The sequence below is a fragment of the Carettochelys insculpta genome, chromosome 25 (genome assembly GCF_033958435.1).
Source record: "Carettochelys insculpta isolate YL-2023 chromosome 25, ASM3395843v1, whole genome shotgun sequence".
Lineage (NCBI taxonomy): Eukaryota > Metazoa > Chordata > Testudines > Carettochelyidae > Carettochelys > Carettochelys insculpta.
In genome coordinates, this window is record NC_134161.1 from 5,895,575 (window position 1) to 5,918,235 (window position 22,661).

Here is a 22,661-nt window from a genome sequence, read left to right on the forward strand (position 1 = left end):
ACCAGAGCAATAAGATGAGATGGGGTGACATTCAGTGTCAGAACGAGTACACAGAAGACACGCTGATACCGACAATAATGCCCCGCCTGTCCCTATTACCTGTCTCAGGATCTCAAAGCACTTTACAAATACAGATGAGTTCAGCCATATGCCCCTTGTGTGGCAAGTCAGAATCATTCTCTTGTTCAGTGATGAGGAAAGAGACATACAGAGGGGACATGAGTTGCCCAGGATCACACAGTGAGTCAGTGTCACAAGCAGAAAAAACACTAATTTCATGAGACTCAGTCCCCTGATTTGGCTGTTTGACCACATACCCTTCCAAAAAATCTAGGAACCCTGACAACCCAGTCTCCACGCTCTAATTATATATAATGCTGCCTGTACTCACATTTGCTTGGGAACAAATGCAGGTAGGACCTAGTCTCAACAAAATGAATCCTGACTACAGCCCACATGGCAGTTACACTGATTAGCTCTTTATTCCAGACGAAGTCCTACTGAAGTCAATAAGCCTATTCACAGAGGACAGTTCCTCCAAGTGACAGTAAGGAGTGGGAGGGGCCAAAGGGGAAGATGTATAGGGCAGGACAGCCAAGGGGCAGGTAGCAAGTACATCCTTTGCTACTCTTCGCGGTTCCTCAATATGGGTATTAATTGCGAGGCAGGTTTGACAGATTCTCTCTCCCATCTCATTTTTTTAAACCAAACAGCCTTGCCAAATCCTCAGGCACATATAATAGCTCCTGAAGCCCTCAGGTAAATTAAGCAATGAAAAATCCCTTGCGAACACACACAGGGCTAAATGGTGGCAACTTACTGAGTGAAGGAGCAGGCGACCTGTCCCCTGCCTCAGGTGAGATGCAGGACCTGGGAGAATCAGCAAAACCAAAACTGGGTCACAAGAGGCCAGGCTCATCACAACAGGGCCCCACGCTCCAGTCACAGGATATTAATATCTCTTGAGATGATTCATAGATCTGCAACAATACCAGGCCAACCTGAAACTTCCTACTGTACATTCACACATACCCAAGTTTACACCATGCCTGTTATCAAGCATCCTTTTCTCATAGATCCACAATTCTAAACGAAACATAGAGTCTGGCTCCTGTCAATTTGTCTCTCCGAAAGCACCAGCCTCAGCCTCGTGTCTTACCACAAGAACAACATCCTCCCTACTGCTGATGGGGCTTGATCCAAATTAAATCCTCCCTCACTTGGCAGTTACTGTTGCAATTAAAAAGCCAGCCTCTGTATCTGCACATGCTCTGTCTTTGGCTAGCGGCATCAGATGCTTTTTTTTACAATAACCCTAATCTGCTCTCCCCTTGCTCATACATAACAAATTCTATTTCTGGCAAAGCTGGAGGATATACAAAACAGCCCTCAGCTTGGATCAGTTCCTCAGTGAGGCCTTGCATGCAAAACTCAATAGCATTTCCATGTTTGCTCTCATTTGCAGCTCTCAAAAGCTATGTGGTTTTGCCCTTTAACAACGATGAAGCCCTGCCCTTTAACCCCCTCTTAGCCTGTCTCCTGTTTCTCACTGCTCATGCACATAGCACAGTCTCTGTCCAACATCTTTGTGTGCACAAAGCCACAGTAATGGACAAAACATATTCCATTCTCAAGATATTATGATTGAAATCTAATTACACATCAAGAGAATATTCCCAGCTTCAATTAAAAAGCATTTTAGCTCCAGCTTGATACTATCTCTTCTCTGATCATTTCCTGTGAAACTGTCTGTAGCTTTGTCTGCACCTCAGTACTGCAATATTAGGAGAACTCTAGGAAATGTACACACCAGGTAACTTGCAAAATCTTTGGGCTCCCTCTGTTTGCACAGCTGTGTAGGGAGCCAGGCAGAGAAAAGAGAACCCAAAAGAGCCCTGGGCAGTTTAGAGATCTTTACCTCAATCAGACAAAAGTAATTATTAAAGACCGTAACCAATGTGAAGAGTCTTATTTTCAGAGGTATAGACTATGCCAATGCCATTCAATGCTGACTTGCACCCTCCACAATTCCAGCCCTGCCCCCATCAACTGGTGCACCACAGAACACTCCCTGCCATTTTAGCCATAGAGCTCCCCAACAGACCATCCACTGTACCCCAAACCTCATCTACAGCACTTCCAACCAGGAGCCCCCAAGTAGATCAGTCGATACACCTCAGTGCTAATCCACAGCACTCCATTATTCTACTCCAATATAATTCCAAACAAACATTTTATTAACAAAGCAATTTTAGCTCAAAAGCAGCACAATTAATTTTATATTTTTATCTTCACTTCTGTAAAATACTCTCTTCCAATCATACAGATTGTTCAAGGAAATATTTGCTGAGTTTGTATCATGTACAAACAGCTACTCAGTGACATCACTTCCTGGCAGCAATAATAATAAATATCATCTTACACTTAAACTTCTTGCACTGGGGGGAAAAAAATAAAAACTCAAAGCATTTCGCAAAATATATATACTGGAATTATTTCACTCCTTAGGAAAATGCAGCCAGCGTGGGGCATTCCACAACTATTTGGCAATGCACAACCACAGGATGTGAAAAGCACTGATGCCAATTCAAACTGCAGAGAGAATGAAAAAGCGAGAAATGTATTTATCCAAACTGGTATCTGCCCCTAATAGAAGTGGTCAACACTTCAAGTCTTGTGACAAATATAACTGCGAAATCTTTAATGAGTGCATGCAGTCAGGAGCATAGTTTTAGTTCTCATCTGATTAGTAGCACCTCTGGTAGCACAGTTTCACCTAGCACCACACTAAGGAAGTGGTTCAGTATTGACTCAGAGAGAAAAAAACATCCCATACCAACCAGATCTGTCTTAGATATTTATAAGGCACCTGTCATGTGGGCATAACCACCACAATTCTGAAGAAGCAAAAGGGTCCAGAACCACCATGTTTCCTCTCTCTTTTCCACTGGGTCTCAAGGGTCTGGATTCTCATGGATGGAAAAGCCACTTGGTGATATGGAGGTGCAAAGTAGCCTGAAAGTGGCAAGAGAAGTGCCCAGAGAATTCCAGTGGAGACACCTCCGAGTGCCAGGAGTACTCTCTGCTGGTGGAGATCTGTGAGAATAAATCCTCCACCTTATGTGTCAGCCATCCCCCAAATCCTGATAGGAAGGAAAGGAAAGGACACACATTCTAGGGGGAGCACAGACAAGGAAAGAGGGGATGTCACGGAGCAGAGCTCCACAATGTCCGATCTTCCACTGGCTTCAGGTCTCTGACATACCTTACATCAGTGGTGTAAGTCAGGCCTACCCGTGCACACAGCTGAGGGGAGAGGGGCCAGTGCAGTGAGGAGGGCGGACATGGGAGCAGATGGGGGTAGTGGATTGGGGAGGGTCCTATGGTGATGGTAGCTGGGGGGAGGGGCGGCGAAAGGTGGGGAGGAGGGTCCTGGGGATATGAGGCCATTGCTCTGCAGGGAGCTATGGTGACTCGTGGTAACAGGGAGGCAGGAAGTAGTTGGATCTTAACCACATTCTCCACGCCCCACTGCCTTGTGGGTTATCCTGGGAAAGAGAGAGGCTAAGGGAGTAAACCCTGACAGAAAATCCGGAGTGGAGTCCGAAGGCGGTTTGGTGTCAACTTCTGGCACTGTCCCGGCAACTCCTGCAGCTGAGCTGGTACCAGACGTGGAGGTTATCCTCTCCTTTGGACTATATCAGTAAAGCCGAGAGGAGGACACTGGTGTCTGGGCAGCCCAGAGTCTCCATAATAAGTGCCCAGGCTCACGCCCGGAGAGGTACTCCAGCATCGCTGAACAGCGTTGCATCAACACGGGAGGCAACAGATACCGGTTATAAGCTCTTGCTCGATTGGCGTAGAGAACGAGCGCCAGGGGTTGCCTTCAACGGTGGGAGAGATCCTCACATCTCACTGGACAGTCACCGCCCGCCTCAAGCTGGGCAGCCCCCAGCTAATAGGGTACTGTCCCGCCACAGTTCACCTGCCTCGCTGGGTGCGTGAGACTTAAGGTTCCTGAACCTGACAAGTGACTGAAATTTGGGCACCAGGCAAACCAATAAGAAAATCAACAAGAAATGAGAAACATCAACAATTTAAGCTTGCTTGCTGGAATGTTCAGACCATGCTGACTGGCTTGACTGAAGATCTTCAGGCCATCAGTGACACCCGCAAGACTGCTGTCATCAACGAGGAACTGAAGAGGCTCAGAGTTGATATCGCTGCACTGCAAGAGATGCGACTCGCAGATTCAGGATCTCTAAAGGAAAAGGACTACACCTTTTTCTGGCAGGGTAAAGCCCAAGAAGAACCCAGAGAGCATGGTGTTGGCTTTGCTGTCAGAAACACCCTTCTTCAAATGGTTGATTTAGTCACGGGCGGATCAGAAAGTCTTCTTCGGATCACGCTTCAAACTTGCGCCGGTCCCGTCCACCTGATCAGTGCTTATGCTCCAACCCTGTACACCACACCAGAAGTAAAAGACAAGTTCTATGACATGCTTAGTGCTGCTGTAGTGCAAATATCTGCTCGTGAACAACTGTACATCTTGGGTGACTTCAATGCAAGAGTTGGAGCTGATTGGGCCTCATGGCCTTCCTGCTTAGGACACTTCGGTGTGGGAAAAATGAATAACAATGGACAGTGTCTCCTTGAACTGTGCACGTACCACAATCTGTGCATCACAAACCCATTCTTCCAAACGAAGCCACAGCACAGAGTGTCGTGGAGACACCCACGCTCGAAGCACTGGCATCAACTAGATGTGGTCATCACTAGGCGTAATAACCTCAAAAACGTCCTTCTGACACGCAGCTATCATAGTGCTGACTGTGATACTGATCACTCGCTAGTTTGCTCCAAGCTCAAGCTGAGACCCAAGAAGCTGTACCGCTCTAAACCTGCTGGAAGGCCCCGCATTGACACCAGAAAGACGGCAAACTCGGAGAAAGCTGAAAAGTTCAGAGAGACCCTCCAGGAAAATCTGCGCAGCGGCCCTGGGGGTGCCGATGTGACATCCAAATGGCGACATCTGAGGGATACAGTTTACAACACGGCCTTGTCGGTGTTTGGAAGAAGAGCTAGAAACACGAACGACTGGTTCGAAGCTAACTCCGATGAGATGATTCCAGTCATTGAAAAGAAGCACACTGCACTCCTGGAGTACAAACGCTCACCGAGCCAGAGTACTCAGGAAGCACTTAGAGTGGCCAGAAGAACAGTGCAGCAGACAGCCAGGCGCTGTGCCAACAACCACTGGCTCCAGCTATGCAGCAGCATCCAGACCTGTGCCGACTTTGGTAATCTCAGAGGAATGTACGAGGGTATGAGGAAGGCATTAGGACCCACCCAGAACAAGATGGCACCTCTGAAATCCAAATCTGGTGAAGTCATTGCTGACAAAGCCAAACAGATGGAGCGCTGGGTTGAGCACTACTCTGAGCTGTACTCACGCGAGAGCATTGTGGTTGACGCAGCCCTCGATGCCGTCGAGCTCCTACCAGTAATGGACGAACTGGATCAAGAACCGACTGTGGATGAACTGAAGAGAGCCATCGACAGCATTGCAGCAGGAAAGCCCCCTGGTCAGGATGGTATACCACCAGAGGTAATCAAATGTGCCGCGAACGCACTCCTGGAACCCCTACATGAGCTACTGTGCCTGTGCTGGAAAGAGGGTGAGGTTCCACAGGATATGCACGATGCTAACATTGTAACGTTGTATAAGAACAAAGGAGACAGAAGCGACTGCAACAACTACCGTGGAATCTCCCTCCTAAGCGTCACTGGTAAAGTGTTCACTCGCGTCCTCCTTGGCAGACTCCAGAAGATTGCTGAGATGGTGTACCCCGAATCGCAGTGTGGATTCCGCGCAGAGAGGTCTACTGTTGACATGGTCTTCTCTCTAAGGCAGCTGCAGGAGAAGTGCAGGAGCAGAGAAAGCCACTCTACATAGCCTTCATCGACCTGACCAAGGCCTTTGACTTGGTCAGCAGGGATGGTCTGTTCAAACTGCTCCACAAGATAGGCTGTCCTCCACGGTTACTCAAGATGATCCAGTCATTCCACGAAGACATGAGAGGAACCATCCAATATGATGGCGCATTATCGGATGCTTTCAGAATCAGGAGCGGCGTCAAACAAGGACGAGTGCTTGCTCCGACATTGTTCGGGATCTTCTTCGCACTCCTCCTGAAGCATGCCTTTGGATCTTCAACAGAGGGCATCTTGCTGCACACAAAATCTGATGGGAAACTGCTTAACCTTGCAAGGCTGAAAGCTAAGTCTAAGGTGCAAGAAGTCCTCATCAGAGACATGCTGTTCGCAGACGATGCTGCTGTAGTGTCTCACACAGAAGACCAGCTTCAAAAACTACTGGATCAGTTCTCCAAAGTGTGCAAGGACTTTTGGTTTACCATCAGCCTAAAGAAGATGAACGTACTCGGTCAGGATGTTGCTGAATCCCCATCAATCAGCATTGACAACTATACGTTAGAGGTTGTCCACGAGTTCGTTTACCTAGGGTCCACCATCACTGACACCCTGTCGTTGGACACTGAGCTAAATAGGAGGATTGGAAAAGCGGCCACAACTCTGTCCAGACTCAGCAAGAGAGTGTGGAATAACAACAAGCTGTACACTCACACCAAAATGCAAGTCTACAGAGCCTGCATCCTCAGCACCCTCCTTTATGGCAGCGAGACTTGGACCCTGTATGCCCGCCAGGAAAAGAGGCTGAACGTCTTCCACTTGCGCTGCCTCAGGCGCATCCTTGGAATATTATGGAAGGACAGAGTGACCAACACCGCCGTCCACGAGCAAGCTGGAATCCCAACCATGCACACCCTCCTCGGGCAGCGTCGACTCCGCTGGCTTGGCCACGTCCACAGGATGAACGATGGAAGGATTCCAAAAGACATCCTGTATGGTGAGCTAGCCTCTGGCAAAAGACCTCCCGGACGCCCCCAGCTGCGCTACAAAGATGTCTGCAAGAGAGACCTCAGAAAGGCAGACATCGAGCTGGACAACTGGGAAGAACTAGCAGATGACCGCAGCAGATGGAGGCAGGGGTTACACAAGGGCCTTCAGAAGGGCAAGATGAAGATCAGACAGCTAGCAGAGGAGAAGCGAGCGCACAGAAAGCACAATAAGGACTTGCCAGACACCCACTACATCTGCAAGAGATGCAGCAAGGACTGTCACTCTCCTGTGGGTCTTCATAGTCACAATAGACGCTGTAAATGAAGTCCTCAATTGAAACTTTAAAGGGCGCAATCCATAGTCTATGCAGACTGAAGGATGCCTACTACTACTACTACTACCCGTCCACACACTTGACTTGCACTGTGGCCAGACGGTTGTGAAGCAAGGAGCTAAATAAGTTCCTTGCATCCCTCTGCTCCACCTCATTTAAATGGAGTTCGAAAGGAGCAGAGACTTAGGCTTAGGGGAAGAAGGATGAAATTTACATGTTCAAAGACATATTTTTTTACTTTCAAGCCTTGTTCCTGGGGAAAAGCTTTGCCCAAAATGTGTCCCCCTAAGCCCTGACCTAAAGCCAGGTTTGCTCAGCTCTCTCCTGCTAGCGGCAAGGTTCTACTCCCAGGTCCTTGTTGGCTACCTAGTCCCTGTGCAGTGTAGTTGCCACAGAGGGTCCTGACCTGTGGGAGAGTGGGTCTATGGCACAGCCACATCCCATTCTATTAAAAGTTCCATAGAGAAATACTGGGGCTGTGACTTATGCTCTTAAGCAACTGGGAATCAGAGGAGCACATGAAGAACCAATGGGATGCATTCTCCCAACACTTGCTGCTGAGACTCACTGCTACGAGTGGCACCCACTTCTGCCTTCACTTGGTGGATGTGTTCCGCACCAGGTAAAACATGTCGTTCGAACCCATACCACTGCCTATGAGATTCCTTTCCTTTGAGACCTCCCAGTCAAGTGCTGCCTCAACTCTACTTTGCTTAGCTAGTGAGATCTAGTGCACACCAACCAAGGCTGCAAGCGTAGCAGACAAGGTTATTTCTCAAGGTTAATTTTCCCAGTCCCACTTGGAATGGCAAAACCTGCTGCTGTGTTGACAGAAATGAACTCTGAATCTAATGTTAGAGCAGGATACAGGGGACTTTTCAGAAATCAGTTAAACACTGAACAGGACTGAATATGAAGGTCCAGAGGAGTTGGAGGGTGGCTGAATAATCAAATAAAAATAATGCTAAAGGCAATTAGAAGTGATGGATGATGGCACAATGGCTGTAGGATCAGCTGCAATCCCACTTCAGAGTCTGAATCACAAAATAACGCACTCCTGAAACAGCCTGCCACTGAAATCCCCACTTGCCCTGCTTCCGAGCTCTGGGTTCAGGACATCTGGCTTGCTTGGATTAGAAGCCTCAGCTCCCTTCTACTGCATAGCTAGATGGTATTAGCTTGTAGAGTAGCCATTTCTCTTGTACTTCTTGTTGTGTTCCTTCCCTCCCTCATTAACAGGCAGGGCTGGATGGCTCCTTGGTCAGTTATTGGAGCAAAGTTCCACTTTCTTCAGCCTTGGTATCATTCTCCCCCATTATTCTGAAGTTGTGGCTTCACAACAGAGCTCAGAGCTGCACTGCTGTAGCACTACTAGTGTCGATACTCAATGTGGTGGAGAGAGATGATTCCAATACCCACAAGAGACAGTAGCTACACTGACAGGAGAAGTTCTCCTGCCGACACAGCACTGTCTATGCTGGTGCTTCGGTCAGCATAACTTGTCTCACTCAGCAGGGTGGTTTATTTAATCCCCAAAGCAACATAATTGCAACGTAAATGGTACTGTAGTGATAACCTGCATCTCATTCATAGAATCATAGATTCCAAGACCTGAAAGAACCATTGTGGTTCATCGTCTCACCTTCTCTCAATCTTCCAGCAAACCCTCTGGTTTGGTTGTTTCCAACTCCTACTCTTTCCACTCTCACTGGAGGAGGTCACAGAGCCAGGAGTAGGGTGAAAGCCAGGAGTACAGCTGAGGAGTTCCCACTCCTAGCTCTGTGCTCACACCACCTTGCCAGGCTGTCTCATAAATGAGACAAATCTTATCAGAGGGAGACATGGCAAAAGTTCACAGTCTGCATGATCACGAGAGTCAATGAACTGTCATACACAGATAGATGGGGTTTCATATTCCAGCTCACCTGGGAAATCTCACCATAAAAAATTTTCCTTATTCTAAAACTAGCCAGACACTGGTCTGTGAGAAGAGAACATTTATACGATAGGCAGGTGGCTGGGCTATGAGGAGGCCAGATGTGAAGCGGACAGGAGATGGACTCTGCCAGGCTGGGAGAGGACACATCTCTCCAACAGGCATGTCTATTACCTGGAGGAACGGGACTCCGAGGGCACAATCTGTTGCCCCTCGTACTGCTGCACCAGTGCTCGGACACTCCAGTAGGGATTCTCAATCTCTTCATCTACGCTGCTGTTTCTGAAGATAAAAATTATGCAGTCAATAACAGTCTCACAGAGCATCGGCAGAAATCCTCATTTTTTTAAAATTTATTCTCTGAACTTAATGATGTACATTCTTTTGGTGCGGAGGGAGGGGACGATGAGGGCTGATGAAATAAAAGGCGGAGGAGGCACAAATCCTATACGCCTCTTATGAATGAGAAAATTCTAATTTGTTTTCTCCGCAGGGTGAGATTGTAAACCCTGTCCCATCTGCCTGAGATACAGCAGTGTAGGAAAACAGTAAGTGATAACTTGGCCCTACTGCAGATCATGAGCTCCGATAAGATTACAGAAAAAGGTGATCAGAGTTCAGGTAAAAAATTAATGTGTGAACTAATCTGTCCTGCAGGGAGGTTCCCACTTTATCTGGCCTGAGGACCCAGGCAATGTCTACACTACAAGATGCATTCAAATTTAAGGCAGTTAGCTCAATATTACCATGTGATGGTCTTCACTGTAAATACCATTAGCTCGATTTAGGGAGCACTAATATCGATATCATAACATCGATGAAACTGGCTGGGGTTAACATCAAGTTTGAATTTAAAAGTTTGTGCAAAGCAGAGACTTCACTCACCCCAGATGAGGTCTCAGTACCTCTGGGTACTCCATGCATGTAGTACCCAGAGGTACTGAGACCTCATCTGGGGTGAGTGAAGTTTCTGCTGTACATTTGAATAGAGGCCAGTGTGGAAGCACCGTGTCTTAAAATCGAATTTATTAGCCTCCAGAGGTGTCCTGTACATACCCCACAATGACCCACATTGCTCCACTCTGGCCACTTTCATCTCTGCTGCTCTCCAGAGCCGTGTCTACACGTGCACGCTACTTCGAAGTAGCGGCACTAACTTCGAAATAGCGCCTGTCACGGCTACATGTGCCGGGCGCTATTTCGAAGTTAACTTCGACGTTAGGCGGCGAGACGTCAAAGTCGCTAACCCCATGAGGGGATAGGAATAGCGCCCTACTTCGATGTTCAACGTCGAAGTAGGGACCGTGTAGTCGTTGCACGTCCCGCAACTTCGAAATAGCGGGGTCCGCCATGGCGACCATCAGCTGAGGGGTTGAGAGACGCTCTCTCTCCAGCCCCTGTGGGGCTCTATGGTCACCGTGGGCAGCAGCCCTTAGCCCAGGGCTTCTGGCTGCTGCTGCGGCAGCTGGGGATCCATGCTGCAGGCACAGGGTCTGCAACCAGTTGTCAGCTCTGTGTATTTTGTGTTGTTTAGTGCAACTGTGTCTGGGAGGGGCCCTTTAAGGGAGCGGCTTGCTGTTGAGTCCGCCCTGTGACCCTGTCTGCAGCTGTGCCTGGCACCCTTATTTCGATGTGTGCTACTTTGGTGTGTAGACGTTCCCTCGCAACGCCTATTTCGATGTGGTGCTGCGCAACATCGAAGTTGAACATCGACGTTGCCAGCCCTGGAGGACGTGTAGACGTTATTCATCGAAATAGCCTATTTTGATGTCGCTACATCGAAATAAGCTACTTCGATGTAGGCTTCATGTGTAGACGTAGCCCAGGTGCACAAGAATGAGTAACATGAAGACCGTGAATTTCATTTTGGGATCAGGCAGCCTGTGGCTGTGGGGTCATGTTTGTGAGAGAGGCTGAGAAACATCTTTCTTACTTAGCTATTAGCACTGTGAGCGCATCTACCCATTACAAATATCCCCAGCAAGGAGTTGGTGGTTCTGTCTCTACCTCTGCTAGCTGAGCACTTAGCATTTTTTTCTGTGCTGCCTGATGCAACAGCTGCCCTGCCACACCACGTGCTTGTATGAGAGGCTGAGAAACAAACTTTACATTTGTTCAGGTCCCCTGACCTACAGGCTACACGCAATCGGGGTCTTTCCTGCGCCCAACCACACCATATGGGTACCCCCTGACCCAATAAAAGGACATGCCTGCTGTTCAGTGTGGACCATGCTGCCAGGCAGCACCATGTCCTGGCTTGTGCACAGTGAGGTCTCCAAGTGTGGGAAAGATTTTCGGGGGTTTGCTGTCGCTGGGAGGACGTCTCCCCTGGTTGCCAAGACTTTTGGGGGCTTGCTGCCACTGTGGGGACTGCTTCAACTGGCCCCTCACCCCCAACAAAAATATTTTTGGGGGCTTGCTGCTGCCCAGGGGATGTCTGACCCTGCAGCGAAGATTTCTGGGGCTTGCAGAGGCCTGGGGGAAATGCCTCAACTGGCCTTCCACCCAAACTCCCCCAAGCCACCCACCACAATAAGGACACTGGGGACTAGCTGTCGTGGGGGTAAGGGAGTCTCCCCCAGCAGCTACTAATTGCAGGACCTGGCTGCCAGCTGGAGGAATGGTTCAAGTGGCCCTTGAGCCACAGACCCTGCACTCCTCCACCAAAAAGGATTTTCGGGGACCATATCAACTGCCCATTCAACCTCCCAAATACCAAACCACTCCACAAGGGCAATGAAGTTTGGCAAGCCCCATCCTGGCAAAGTCTGAAGAGGGAAGCCAAAAATCTGTTTTCCTAGCCTTTTCTATTGTCTTTCTTCTAACTGGACCCCTTCACACAGGGAAGAGTAGGTGGAGGGCCAGTTGAGAAGACACAAACTGTGCACAGAAGCTGTATAATGAACTGGGAAGCCAAAAACCCTCCCTCACCAAAACTCTTTTTTTCAAAACCTTGACTATCTGCTCTTTCTTCATGCTTTGCATTGACCCTGTATTATTTTCAGGGATCAGATGTACTCAAGGGAGGTGAAACAGTGGGTGGAGGGCCAGTTGAGAAGACACACACCTGCTGCTTTTTATAAAATCTTTGATAATTCCATTACAGCTACAGTTTTAAAAAATAATTGAGTTATAGAAGCAAGAGATTTCTGTTATTTTGGTGATCTTTGTGGATGCCCTACTTTTCCTTCCTTCCACCTGGAAAAATGGATGTTTGCTTACCACGGGAGGGGAATAAGGGCAATACAATGTGGGAAGATGATGTCAAATACCCACAACTACTTGTGGGGTATTTTTTTCTCATGCTGCACCAGTGAAAACATCCAGAATGCCACAGGGAGCCTGTGAGAAGGTGAGGATACTCAAAGTCGAATTTATAAAATCCACTGTTAAAAGTCGATATTAATAAATTCGAATTTATCTCATATCGTAGAAATAGCCTAAGACTTTGCACTAAAACTTACACTCATTCCAATGAGACCAGATGGGAGCACTCCATACCTCTGTCTGTGCCGGAAAACGTCACGTCCTGAGCGTGACACATCCTGACGAACATCTGCTAGAGCAGCCACTGCACTCTGGACTACCGCGGTTGCTGAATGAGGCCTGTGATTGGCTGATGATGCTGAAAGGCTCTTTCCCACTGCGCTGGCTGGGCTGTGAACGGCTGTTCTACTTGACCCAGGTTTAAAATGAGCAGCTAAGGCAAGGATCAGCCTCATGATGGATTTAAGGTTCCCATCAACGATATCTGAAAAATTAAATCAAAACCCAGGTCAATGGAGTCAGCAGTTCTTGTCTGGTCAATAAGAGTGAACGTAATTAAACCAAACATGAGTATTCCAAGAGAAAGGAACTGAAAATTAAGACTGAATTATCATTCCAGGGCCCCATAGTACCTGTTTTGTATGAAGCAGCCTGAAGTAAAATTAGTGACTGCCACCTATAGGGAAAAATTTTAACTGCGCTGGGTACTGCGCATGGGGTTATTTTGAACAAATTGTCCAGCCTATATGTGACAGTACTATTGAAGGATCACTACAAAGGCCTTACAGTCAGTGAAAATCACTAGTGTACCAGTGATGACTCCATCTGCCCCATGGAATGTGCACTAAGATAGTAAAGAGGAGAGAGCTGAGCAAGAATGGACTTCTGCACCAACAACACCTAGTCATCATTAACTAATCTCCCCTCATCATGATGCACTTTCCCTCAGTGTACAGAACAGCCCAAATCTGAAGACCTTCAGGGCTCTCTCCAAAGTCCCTCCATTCTTCTGGTGGGAGAGAGAGATTTTTCAAAGCCACCCAAGGGATGTGGACACAGGGTCTATTAAGTCTAATGGGAACTGAGCATCCAAATCCTCTAGGCAGCTCTGAAAATGCCAGCTTTGATTTTTAAGGAGGAACTGCATGGCTGGAGTCAGGTTAATTTTTACTTTGGAGGGTGGGATGCACAAGAAATAGATCATAAAGATAATTAAGGATTATCGTGCACAAAGACTCTGAGGTAGAGAGGAGAAATGACTCACCCAAAGTCACAGAATGAGTCACTGAAGCTCAGGGGGTTCTGTTCCCAGAGTCCAGCACCCACACCCCACTGTGCACGGTAGCTTTGACACATTAATCCTACCTCAGTCTGATGGGAAGAACTAAATGACCTTTTGAGGTCCCTTCCAGTCCTACACTTCTATGATCACTTCACAACATGTCCATCCTCAGAGCCCTTACGCAATTTTTAACAAAGGACCTCTCACCACCAAGAATAGCCAAAGGAAACTAGAAGAGGCCAAAAATGGGATGTGACCTTTTTTCTAGGAAAACCAAAAGGGTTTCGATCTTGCAGGCGGAGTCAAATATTTTTGTCAAGGTCCAAATTTCTTGGTCAAGGTATTGTCAAAGTCCAGAGAAATATTTTTCAGATCACAACAACAATAAAGATAAGAATGAGTGAATAAAAGAGATTTTGCAATCCATTCAAAAGCATCTGGCTCACCAGACTGGGCCCGTAGTTTACCAGCTGACTACCCCTGCAAATTAGAGCTTACTCTGCTCCCATTTATGCCCTACCAAAATCTAGAAGCTCATATTTTACTTCCCTGGACACATGAAAGCAAATTCATATCACTGAGTTAAGCTGCCCAGGGAGTGTTGCCTGGATGGCCCTATTGATAGATTTGTTTACTGTGCTTATAGACAAGGTTTTATCAGCATTAACAACAGCTTATACAGCCAGTGAAATGGTGCGAACGGGCATATAATGCTTCACTGAATGGGAATAAATAGTACATCTTCCAGGCTGCTGGCAGCCATGCTGCTGGCACGGAACATTTAATGTGCACTCTAAATACAAAAAGGCTGTCCAGATGAGGCATGTAACCCTCAGGGCTCTGCTCTTCTCCTGATAACAACAGGAAAGGTCATGTGCTCCAGGATTCCAGTTTGAGTCACTGGGCACTCCACCTCACCCAGTGCCTTAGGAGGAGCAAACACTACACTCAGCAACTAGTAAGAACAGAGGACTGTTTTTCTCCATCCATGTGCTGGCTGTGACTAAATGACGCCACAGTAAGAGCAGACAGCACATGTTTTTGCTCCTTGTGTCTCCTTCCCACCACGTTCTGTTCCTCTTATGACATGAGATGCTGGAAACCAGAGTTTGCAAAGCGTGGGAAACTATCACTGTTTTCCAGTGGCTTGGAATTATCCTGCTCCCACCAGAGGAAACAACAGACCAATAACAACTGGTTTATGTGCAGTCAGTTCAGGTTTCCTATTCCGTTATACTGTGTGTTTAGTTCTTTGGGCACATTGAGTAGAGGGGGCATTTTTTTCTTCCTTCTCAGTCAAGAATTTAGTGCCATTCAACCAAAAACTAAACACATTATTGGAGTGTAGCAACAGGAGAAACAGGCCTGGAAATAAACATGCAGTAGGACACAAAACAGTGAAGAATCCCAGTTCTCATATAGACAGCTGAGGATCATGGTGATGCAATCATCAGGGAGCACTTACCTTTTGCTGAAGTTTGGTGCATACGGATTTTTTTCGATGTCACAAACTGCAGGACTTTCTCTACATTTTCTCTCATTTCCAGCTGGCTGGTGGGACTCACCTGAATACCATACAGCTTCTCACCAGCTGGGAAAATCAAACAGCCTGATTAGAGACAGGAATTGACCTTCTTGGAGCTTAATGGCACTATAACAGTTACAGAATGTACAATTAAGCAGCTGTTATGCTGGGAAGAGTAAGTGAGCCACATGTGTGACCTCTCCCAGCTTACAAGGTGTCGAATGGCAAAATAATCCTGTAACACTGTCTGTGAAGGTGCTTTTTGTGGATATCTTTTTGAGTCACTACACAACCTTTCCGTGCAGATACACTGCACAGCACAGTCTCAGAGACGGACAGCATCAGCTTCTAGAAACATTTCTCCTGAGACCGATTATTTCTTTCTTGTAAATATCTGTGTCTTAGGCCAGGTCTACACTAGCCCTTAAAATTGACTGCAGATATGCAATTTCAGGTATGGCATTTGCTTAACTGGAATTGACTTATGTACAATTAACTTACTTGGCCATCCTTACACAGGGAGGTCAACAGGAGAAACTCTCCTATTGCATTTCCTTACTCCTCGTGATATTGAGGAGTACAGAGGTCGACCCCCGACAGTTTAATTTCATGCTTCCCCACCAGGTGCACAAAATCAAACCCCAGAAGATTGACCCTGACCAGGCTGATCTTCTGGGTAGTGAAGACATACCCTGAGAGATTAGATCTTACCGATAAGCATCCCATCCATTAACATACACAGTAAACAGCCAGTAGGGCTGTGAGCATTAGACCAGACATACAATGGGATTCGGGTCACACACACACACACAAATGAAGTTAAGAAGCCACATGCTTGTCCCACATGAGCCCACAAGCTGCTCTAGGTCTCCGATGACATTCATCGATATGGTAAATCCCTTCATGACTCCCTCAAAACAGCTCACCTCCAGTTGTGACAGTCATCATGGCCATGCTAGCAGGTTTTGTCATGTCTCAGGTGACAAAGTGAATGCAGTTTTCAAAGGTTCTGGAGCTTGGACTCTTGCCAGAGGTTAGGAAGTGATACTGAGCTAAGACCTAAGGACTTCAGTGGAAGACTAGCTTTTATGATCCCCGATTTTCCTTCCTCTTAAAATGACCACTCCGCTTAGATATTACGAAGCGTGCTTGGCCAGCCTCCCACCAGTCCACATATATCACTAGCAGGCAAATATATCACCATGAAGGCAAGTTTATTTAAGCCAGTGCCCCTCAGGATCTACAGGAGCAAGAGCGCCACTTGGTGTCACTGACCTACAATTTCAATGAGAGTGGCCAGGATGACCCCATCTCGCAGATCTTGCCTGAGGTCCTGCACTGGCTTTATTGCTGGCTTCTTCTTCAGCTGGGAATTTACCCAGGCCACGTACGCCTGCAGTTGCTGCTGTAAACAGAAAAGAAAACAAAATTTTGCAAGTCACTGTTGTTATAGGAAATAGTTGTACAACTTACCTGTCACTCAGCCACATATTTGCTTAGATCACAAGTACAAATGGGCTTTGTCCCTCATTGGATTAACTTGATACAACCCTGAACTGGACTAGCAGGAAGGACTGCAGGTCAGGATTGATAGGCATCAGCACATCTTTTAGAAGGAAGTGTACGTGGCACTTGCCTGCAATATATTTGGTTCAAAGCAATCCCTGCTCGTCCCTCACAAACATTACCAGTCCCTCGTTTTCATTCTCAGCATTAATTCACTCTTAAAATGGTAAAAACAAAATATTACTTATTTTTATATATTTAAAAATAAAGACATATAGCTTAATTGACAGTTAAAATAACCAGTGTAACTTTCAGTTACGGAAACTTTTTGTGAAGGAAATAACTGAATTTGATAATCGGCTAATTTCACTCTGATACATGGCCCTTAACACGCTCAGGCCCAACAGTCAACAGCCTTGCACCTTGTGTCATCGGTGCATAGACAGCACAAACAGGGTGAAGAACACTTTTTCTCTAACTACGTAAAAACAACAAGGAGTCCTGTAGCACCTTACAGACTAAGAGATTTACTGACTGGGTCGTCTTTCACCGTCTTTGCACAAGTGTAACTGACAGCAGCAGGGGACAGATAACGGAGAACCAGGTTTTTGGCCTCCCTAAGCTTCTAGTGCTGTGGTGTACAACAGGCTAGCCACATGTGACTATTTGGCCAGTTGAGTGTGGCAAGTTGGCTTGAATAATAATAAATATATTTTCAGAAAAATGTGGCTAATTTGCTATAGCTTAGCTCCTGTAGTGGCCACACTTCAGAACTGATTGGACACCATGCTTCTAGTGCACATGTATGGGGTTCCGGTTCACCTTTTCATTCTTCACCTGAAACTTTACCGGTGAGTAGAAGCCCTGGTGAAACTGGAATTCCTTTGTAAAGGGCTTCTGCAGCACATGGAGTGTAATCAGATTTATCCCTTTATGGGATTACCTCCCTTTTCACTAAACTTCCCATTATTCTGCAGCTGTGGAGAGTTTTAAGTGTCCATTCCACATTATCTCAGCAATATCAGTCACTCTTTATGCTTCTACAGTCTGCCACAATGTCACATTCTCATCACATCATTGCTTGTAATTGTCCTGACAAGAGAAATCCAACTTTAAACACAACGCAGCTCAGGCTGTCTGCTCAGAAAGGTGTCCAGACACTTATGCTCAATTGGTTCTGCTCACTCAGCAGATAAGTGTGTGGAGCCTGGTGTAAGAGGCACGCTTGGGCAGTTCCTCTGTTGGTTTTAGAAAACAAACGTGGCAGTGCTGACTGGGAAGTCTGGACTTTGGGAAGCACATGAGACTAATGCAGGCTTGCTAGAATGGGTTTTGCCCCCTCTCCTATGAGTCCAATACAGTCAGCACTCTAACTCATTTCTGCAAATTACTTCTGAAGGTGCCAGTAGGCATCTATTTTGCCTGCCTGATTGAAAATGTCACCTGTTTCTCCTGAATGGGAACACAAACTAAAGAGCATAAATACAACATTGCCCTGGCTTTTCTTGCATTCATACAACATGCACAAGACAATGATCCAGCATTGGATTTCAGATCAATAGTAATAACTGCTTCGGCTAAAGTGCAAGGAGTCAAGTTCCTATGTGACCTAAGTTAGACAGAAGCACCTGGGCCCACCAGCAGAGAGGACTGGAACTTTACACCAGGATGCAGCCACTCAACACAATTTAATTTCAAGGACAGATCATAACTCAACCCTTCTATTACATAGAGTCAGTGAAGTTTAATTTTTTGTGGTAATTATCAGTGGAAGAGAGAGATGTTTATTTGCAGAGCCATCTGTTACCCATTAAAATAGCTATAGCACCTTCACAAAAAAGTCCCATACAAACCAATGAAGTTCTACAGAGATTGAAACGTTTTCAAAGCCCATGAAATGTAAGAGAAAGATCTCCTTTTCACACAAGAGATGCATTTCAAATCTCCTTTTATTAACCACCCAAGAAGAACCTACAGTATGGGTATAATTCTCTTGTAAATTCATAGGATAGCCCAAATACTGTAGAAAGGTTGTCACATATTTTTAGATTTTATAGGTTTTTGCCCTATAAGCAATTAATTTGTCACATAAAGAAAATAAGTTATATAAAAATAGCTTATTGTTAACAATTTTATGCTTTTCCTTTTGTTCTCTCCTATTTTTTGTACACAAAATAAAAATCACTCTGATTAGCTATATATTTTTCACTGGCGTTAACCTCTATTATTTCATAAAAGAATGCAGTGACTAGTCTTGTTATTAGAAAATCACTTTGACAGTCCTGTAAATTTACACTTTAAATGATTCTCTCTAAAAAAAAAAACACTTTTCATGGCTGTGCAATAGTGATGGTGCAACCACAAAGGGAAGGATTTCACAGCAATTGCTGCAACAGTGTTGCAGACTTTCATTTAATTAGTAAATTTACTATTTTCCCTCCATTTGGAGAATAAGATTTTCCTGGAGGCATTTCAGACTCTTGGTTTGTTCATCAATAGTTTATAATGGGTCCAGAAGACTCTACCAGCTAATTACTTTAGTGCAGGACTCTAGAGGTACTCTGATTTCTGCAAAGCTAAAATCCCAAGTGGCAGCCTGTCATTTCTGGCAGCTAAGATGAACAGGTGACTGAATTTCCAAGAGAAAAAAAAAAAACAGACATGAAAATTTAATGACCTAAAAATTGCAGAGTGGTGTAAAATGCACGAAGGGAAAAAGCCACAAACCCTTTATTCCAGAGAACTCAACATGCCTATATGCCACTTATTTAAAAAAGGAAAGCAAATTTTGTGAGGATTAGTTTGGTTTGCAAATGAAACAAAGCATTTCCACACAGCAGGTTCCATCCTTCAGGACAAAAGAAACACTTTCTGCCCCATGTGTCTCAGTGAGATTAAATCACACTTCTATCTCTGTCTCGGTTCAGTTCTTGAGAGTACAAAGAGTTATACTTGTTCCAAAATCGGCAGGAACAGATTATGACATTCGCTGCACAGCTTTACCATACTCTGTGCATTCTTTTGTGTTAAAAATCTGCAAGTCAAGTTGGAGACAGTTTGGAGTCTCCTTGTGTGCCCCAGGATCTTCCAGGATTTAACTATTCAGGACTTTGCTTGGTAAACTTCTGTTAGCATCATGTGTCAACTGTCAATCACCCAAAAATGAGGTTTATCTGAAGAATAAGCAAAAAGACTAATAATTTTCTTCATTTTCAATAAATAACATCAAAAACGATTGACCAAATTTTTCTGATTGTACACCTGCATTCTGACAGATCCAGATTGACCGGTGTTGGGTCTGATTTTCAGTGGTGCTGAAAATCACCTGCAGATCTCATTACATTTCAAAGGAATGGGGGGTGCTCAGCACTTTTGACAATCAGACCCACGAACGTTACTCCTCCGAAAAGTAAGTTACCTGAAATCAGTGTCTACTTCTGAAAATGTTCATGGCCAGTTTGAAAAGTGATGACCACGTCAGAAATGCTGACAGGTGGATTTTTCAAAATGTGACATAGATATGCATGAGGTATGAACTGATACTCAACACAGTATAAAAAAAGATGCTACTTATTGGAAAGACAATGTGTGCTTTATAATTCTTCCCACAAACATGAAGTTTTACGTCCTCTTTCCGATTACTTATATAATTCAACCTATTTGGGACTTCTTCACATACGTAGTCATTTTTCCTTGTTCTCGTCGCTGTCCTCAGTTTCCCCTACTGTTTTGGGTAAGTGTGGCAATTCCTGTCAACCAAGATGACAAAGGACACTTAAAAGTTTCCACTTGTTATAATTAGCCAAGACTAGTACCAATATCTGAAGTCTGGATTCAACTGTGGGCAATAAAAAACAGAATCTGGAGTCTGTAGTCTGTCCCATTTTTCCCAGCTTTTTTTCTGCTTCCCGGGAAGATTTTTTCCACAGTGCTAATAGTGAAATTTTGTGCAAAGGATCTTTAAGGTCTAAAATTATCCACTATTTTTCATTCTGAAGAATCACAATCACCCAGAAGACCTCTCTAATATAGCGGGCATCAAAGTCTAGCAGACGCATTAAGCCAATACTATCAAAATTCCCCACGTTACGTTTTGAATCTTTCAACTAGTATCTACCGAGTCAGGATGTTCTCTTCAGCTTAAACCTTTTACTTGCTCAACAGAATCCAGGGATTCCTTTTCTGACCCTTCCTTCTTCCACTACCCAAGAGCTGTCTGACTCTGCAACGCTGGTCAGTCCCTGACCAGCATTTCTCAGGCGCTAGTGCTGAAGACACTAGTCAAGAATTTGGTCTTAAATTATAGAATCATAGCATCATAGAAGAGTAGGACTGGAAGGGACCTCAAGAGGCCATCGAGTCCAGCCCCCTGCCCTCATGGCAGGACCAAGCACTTTCTAGACCATCCCTGAAAGCCATATATCTAAGCTCTTCTTAAATATCTCCAGTGATGGAGATTCTACCACCTCCCTTGGCAATTCGTCCCAGTGTTTGATCACCCTGACCCAGTTAGGAACTTTTTCCTAATGTCCAACCTGAACCTCCCCTGCTGCAATTTAAGTCCATTGCCTCTTATTCTATCCTCAGAGGCAAGGAAGAACAAGTTCCCTCCCTCTGCCTTATGACACCCTTATGAAGCCTTATTAGGCTTCTTTAAATTGCTCTGATGGCATGAAGCAAGCACAACATCACAAAAGAACACTCACAGCACAGGAGCAGTGTAGGTCCAAGGCACAGGCTACTCCACACTCTCTTCCTGCAGTTCCTGATAATGGGGACCTTTTGGGCATGGGATGGGGAGCGGTCAAAGTATTCTGCACTGCCTGTGGGGCTCCTCGAATTTACATGAGGGCCCTACTGGCCCCCCAGAGGAGCTCAGAATCCAGGTGGCACAAGCTGGTTTAAAACCATCATTCCATTCAACTCCTCATAGTCTTTACCTTCTGTGCTGTGTCTCCTGACAGATGACAAATCTACATGGGAAGAACTGATGAGCCCAAAAGAGGAGTGCCCTGCGCAGCTGGTGAGAGAAACAGAAGCTGGAAAACACAACAGCAATCATTACTGTTTCCATCATCCACCCTTCCCCACATCTTGGGCTTGTTACATCCATTTGTGTTGTCCTATCTTTATCAGACTGTAAGAATGCTGGGTAAGAGGTAATCTTTTACTCTGTGTTTGTGTGACACCTATCACAAAGGGGGCCCGATCCTGGCCAGAACTCTGTATTTGCAACTGCAATACTAATAAACAAACAAGGTGCCTTAGGGATGGGAGAACAACAAACACAGAGAAGAGTCCAGGCCAGGGACAAGGAAAGAAGTTCCAGGTCTGGCAAAGGAGGCAGAAAGAAGGGTCCTGGGCCTCCACTAGAAGCCCATTTTCTTCTCCACCAGCACAGGCCCATAGCCCTGACAGCTGCTCAGACCCTAACCTGTGAACCTTTGTCCTGAGTTGAGGAGGAAGCCCCCAAAGGGTCTATCACACTGGCTCCTGTGACACCATTACACTGCTAGCTCCTGCTAGCTACAGATGCTTCCAAACAGCACAGGATTTAATAAATCCCTGTAGCTCCCCCTTGCTGTTTTATAATCAGGTCCAGCTTATGGCTGCATCCCAGGCTGTTCTGAGAGGTAACAGCTAGTATCTAAGCAAACCATCCCAGCCTTCTTCTGCTGAACAACTCTCCCTTGAACCAGCTACTGTCCAATTCCTTGCCCAACCTCCGCCCCGACAAGTTGCTTAATCTAAGCATTGGTCAAACCGTATTCTGGGTTCTGTGAGGCAGGAATAGATTCTGGCCCTGCCTCTCAGTTCGAATTTCTCTCAGAATGAGGATTTTTTATAGGAATAATACATCTCCCTCAACCCAAAGATTTACTATACTGAG

General features: G+C 45.8%; 1 protein-coding gene across 3 annotated transcripts in view; it reads right to left on the reverse strand.

Moving 5' to 3' along the window:
• The window catches only part of DIXDC1 (DIX domain containing 1), a 67,551-nt gene that overhangs the window by 22,321 nt on the left and 22,569 nt on the right, over nt 1-22,661 (reverse strand). The window contains exons 2-5 of one of the 3 annotated variants that reach the window (XM_074976715.1): nt 16,541-16,670; nt 15,206-15,331; nt 12,693-12,942; nt 9,366-9,473 (exon numbers count right to left, since the gene is read on the reverse strand). In XM_074976715.1, coding sequence (XP_074832816.1) covers nt 9,366-9,473; nt 12,693-12,942; nt 15,206-15,331; nt 16,541-16,670 — 614 coding nt within the window. Of the gene's footprint in view, nt 1-9,365; nt 9,474-12,692; nt 12,943-15,205; nt 15,332-16,540; nt 16,671-22,661 lie in introns of those variants that run through there. The other 2 variants (XM_074976714.1, XM_074976716.1) reach the window with 2 other exon arrangements.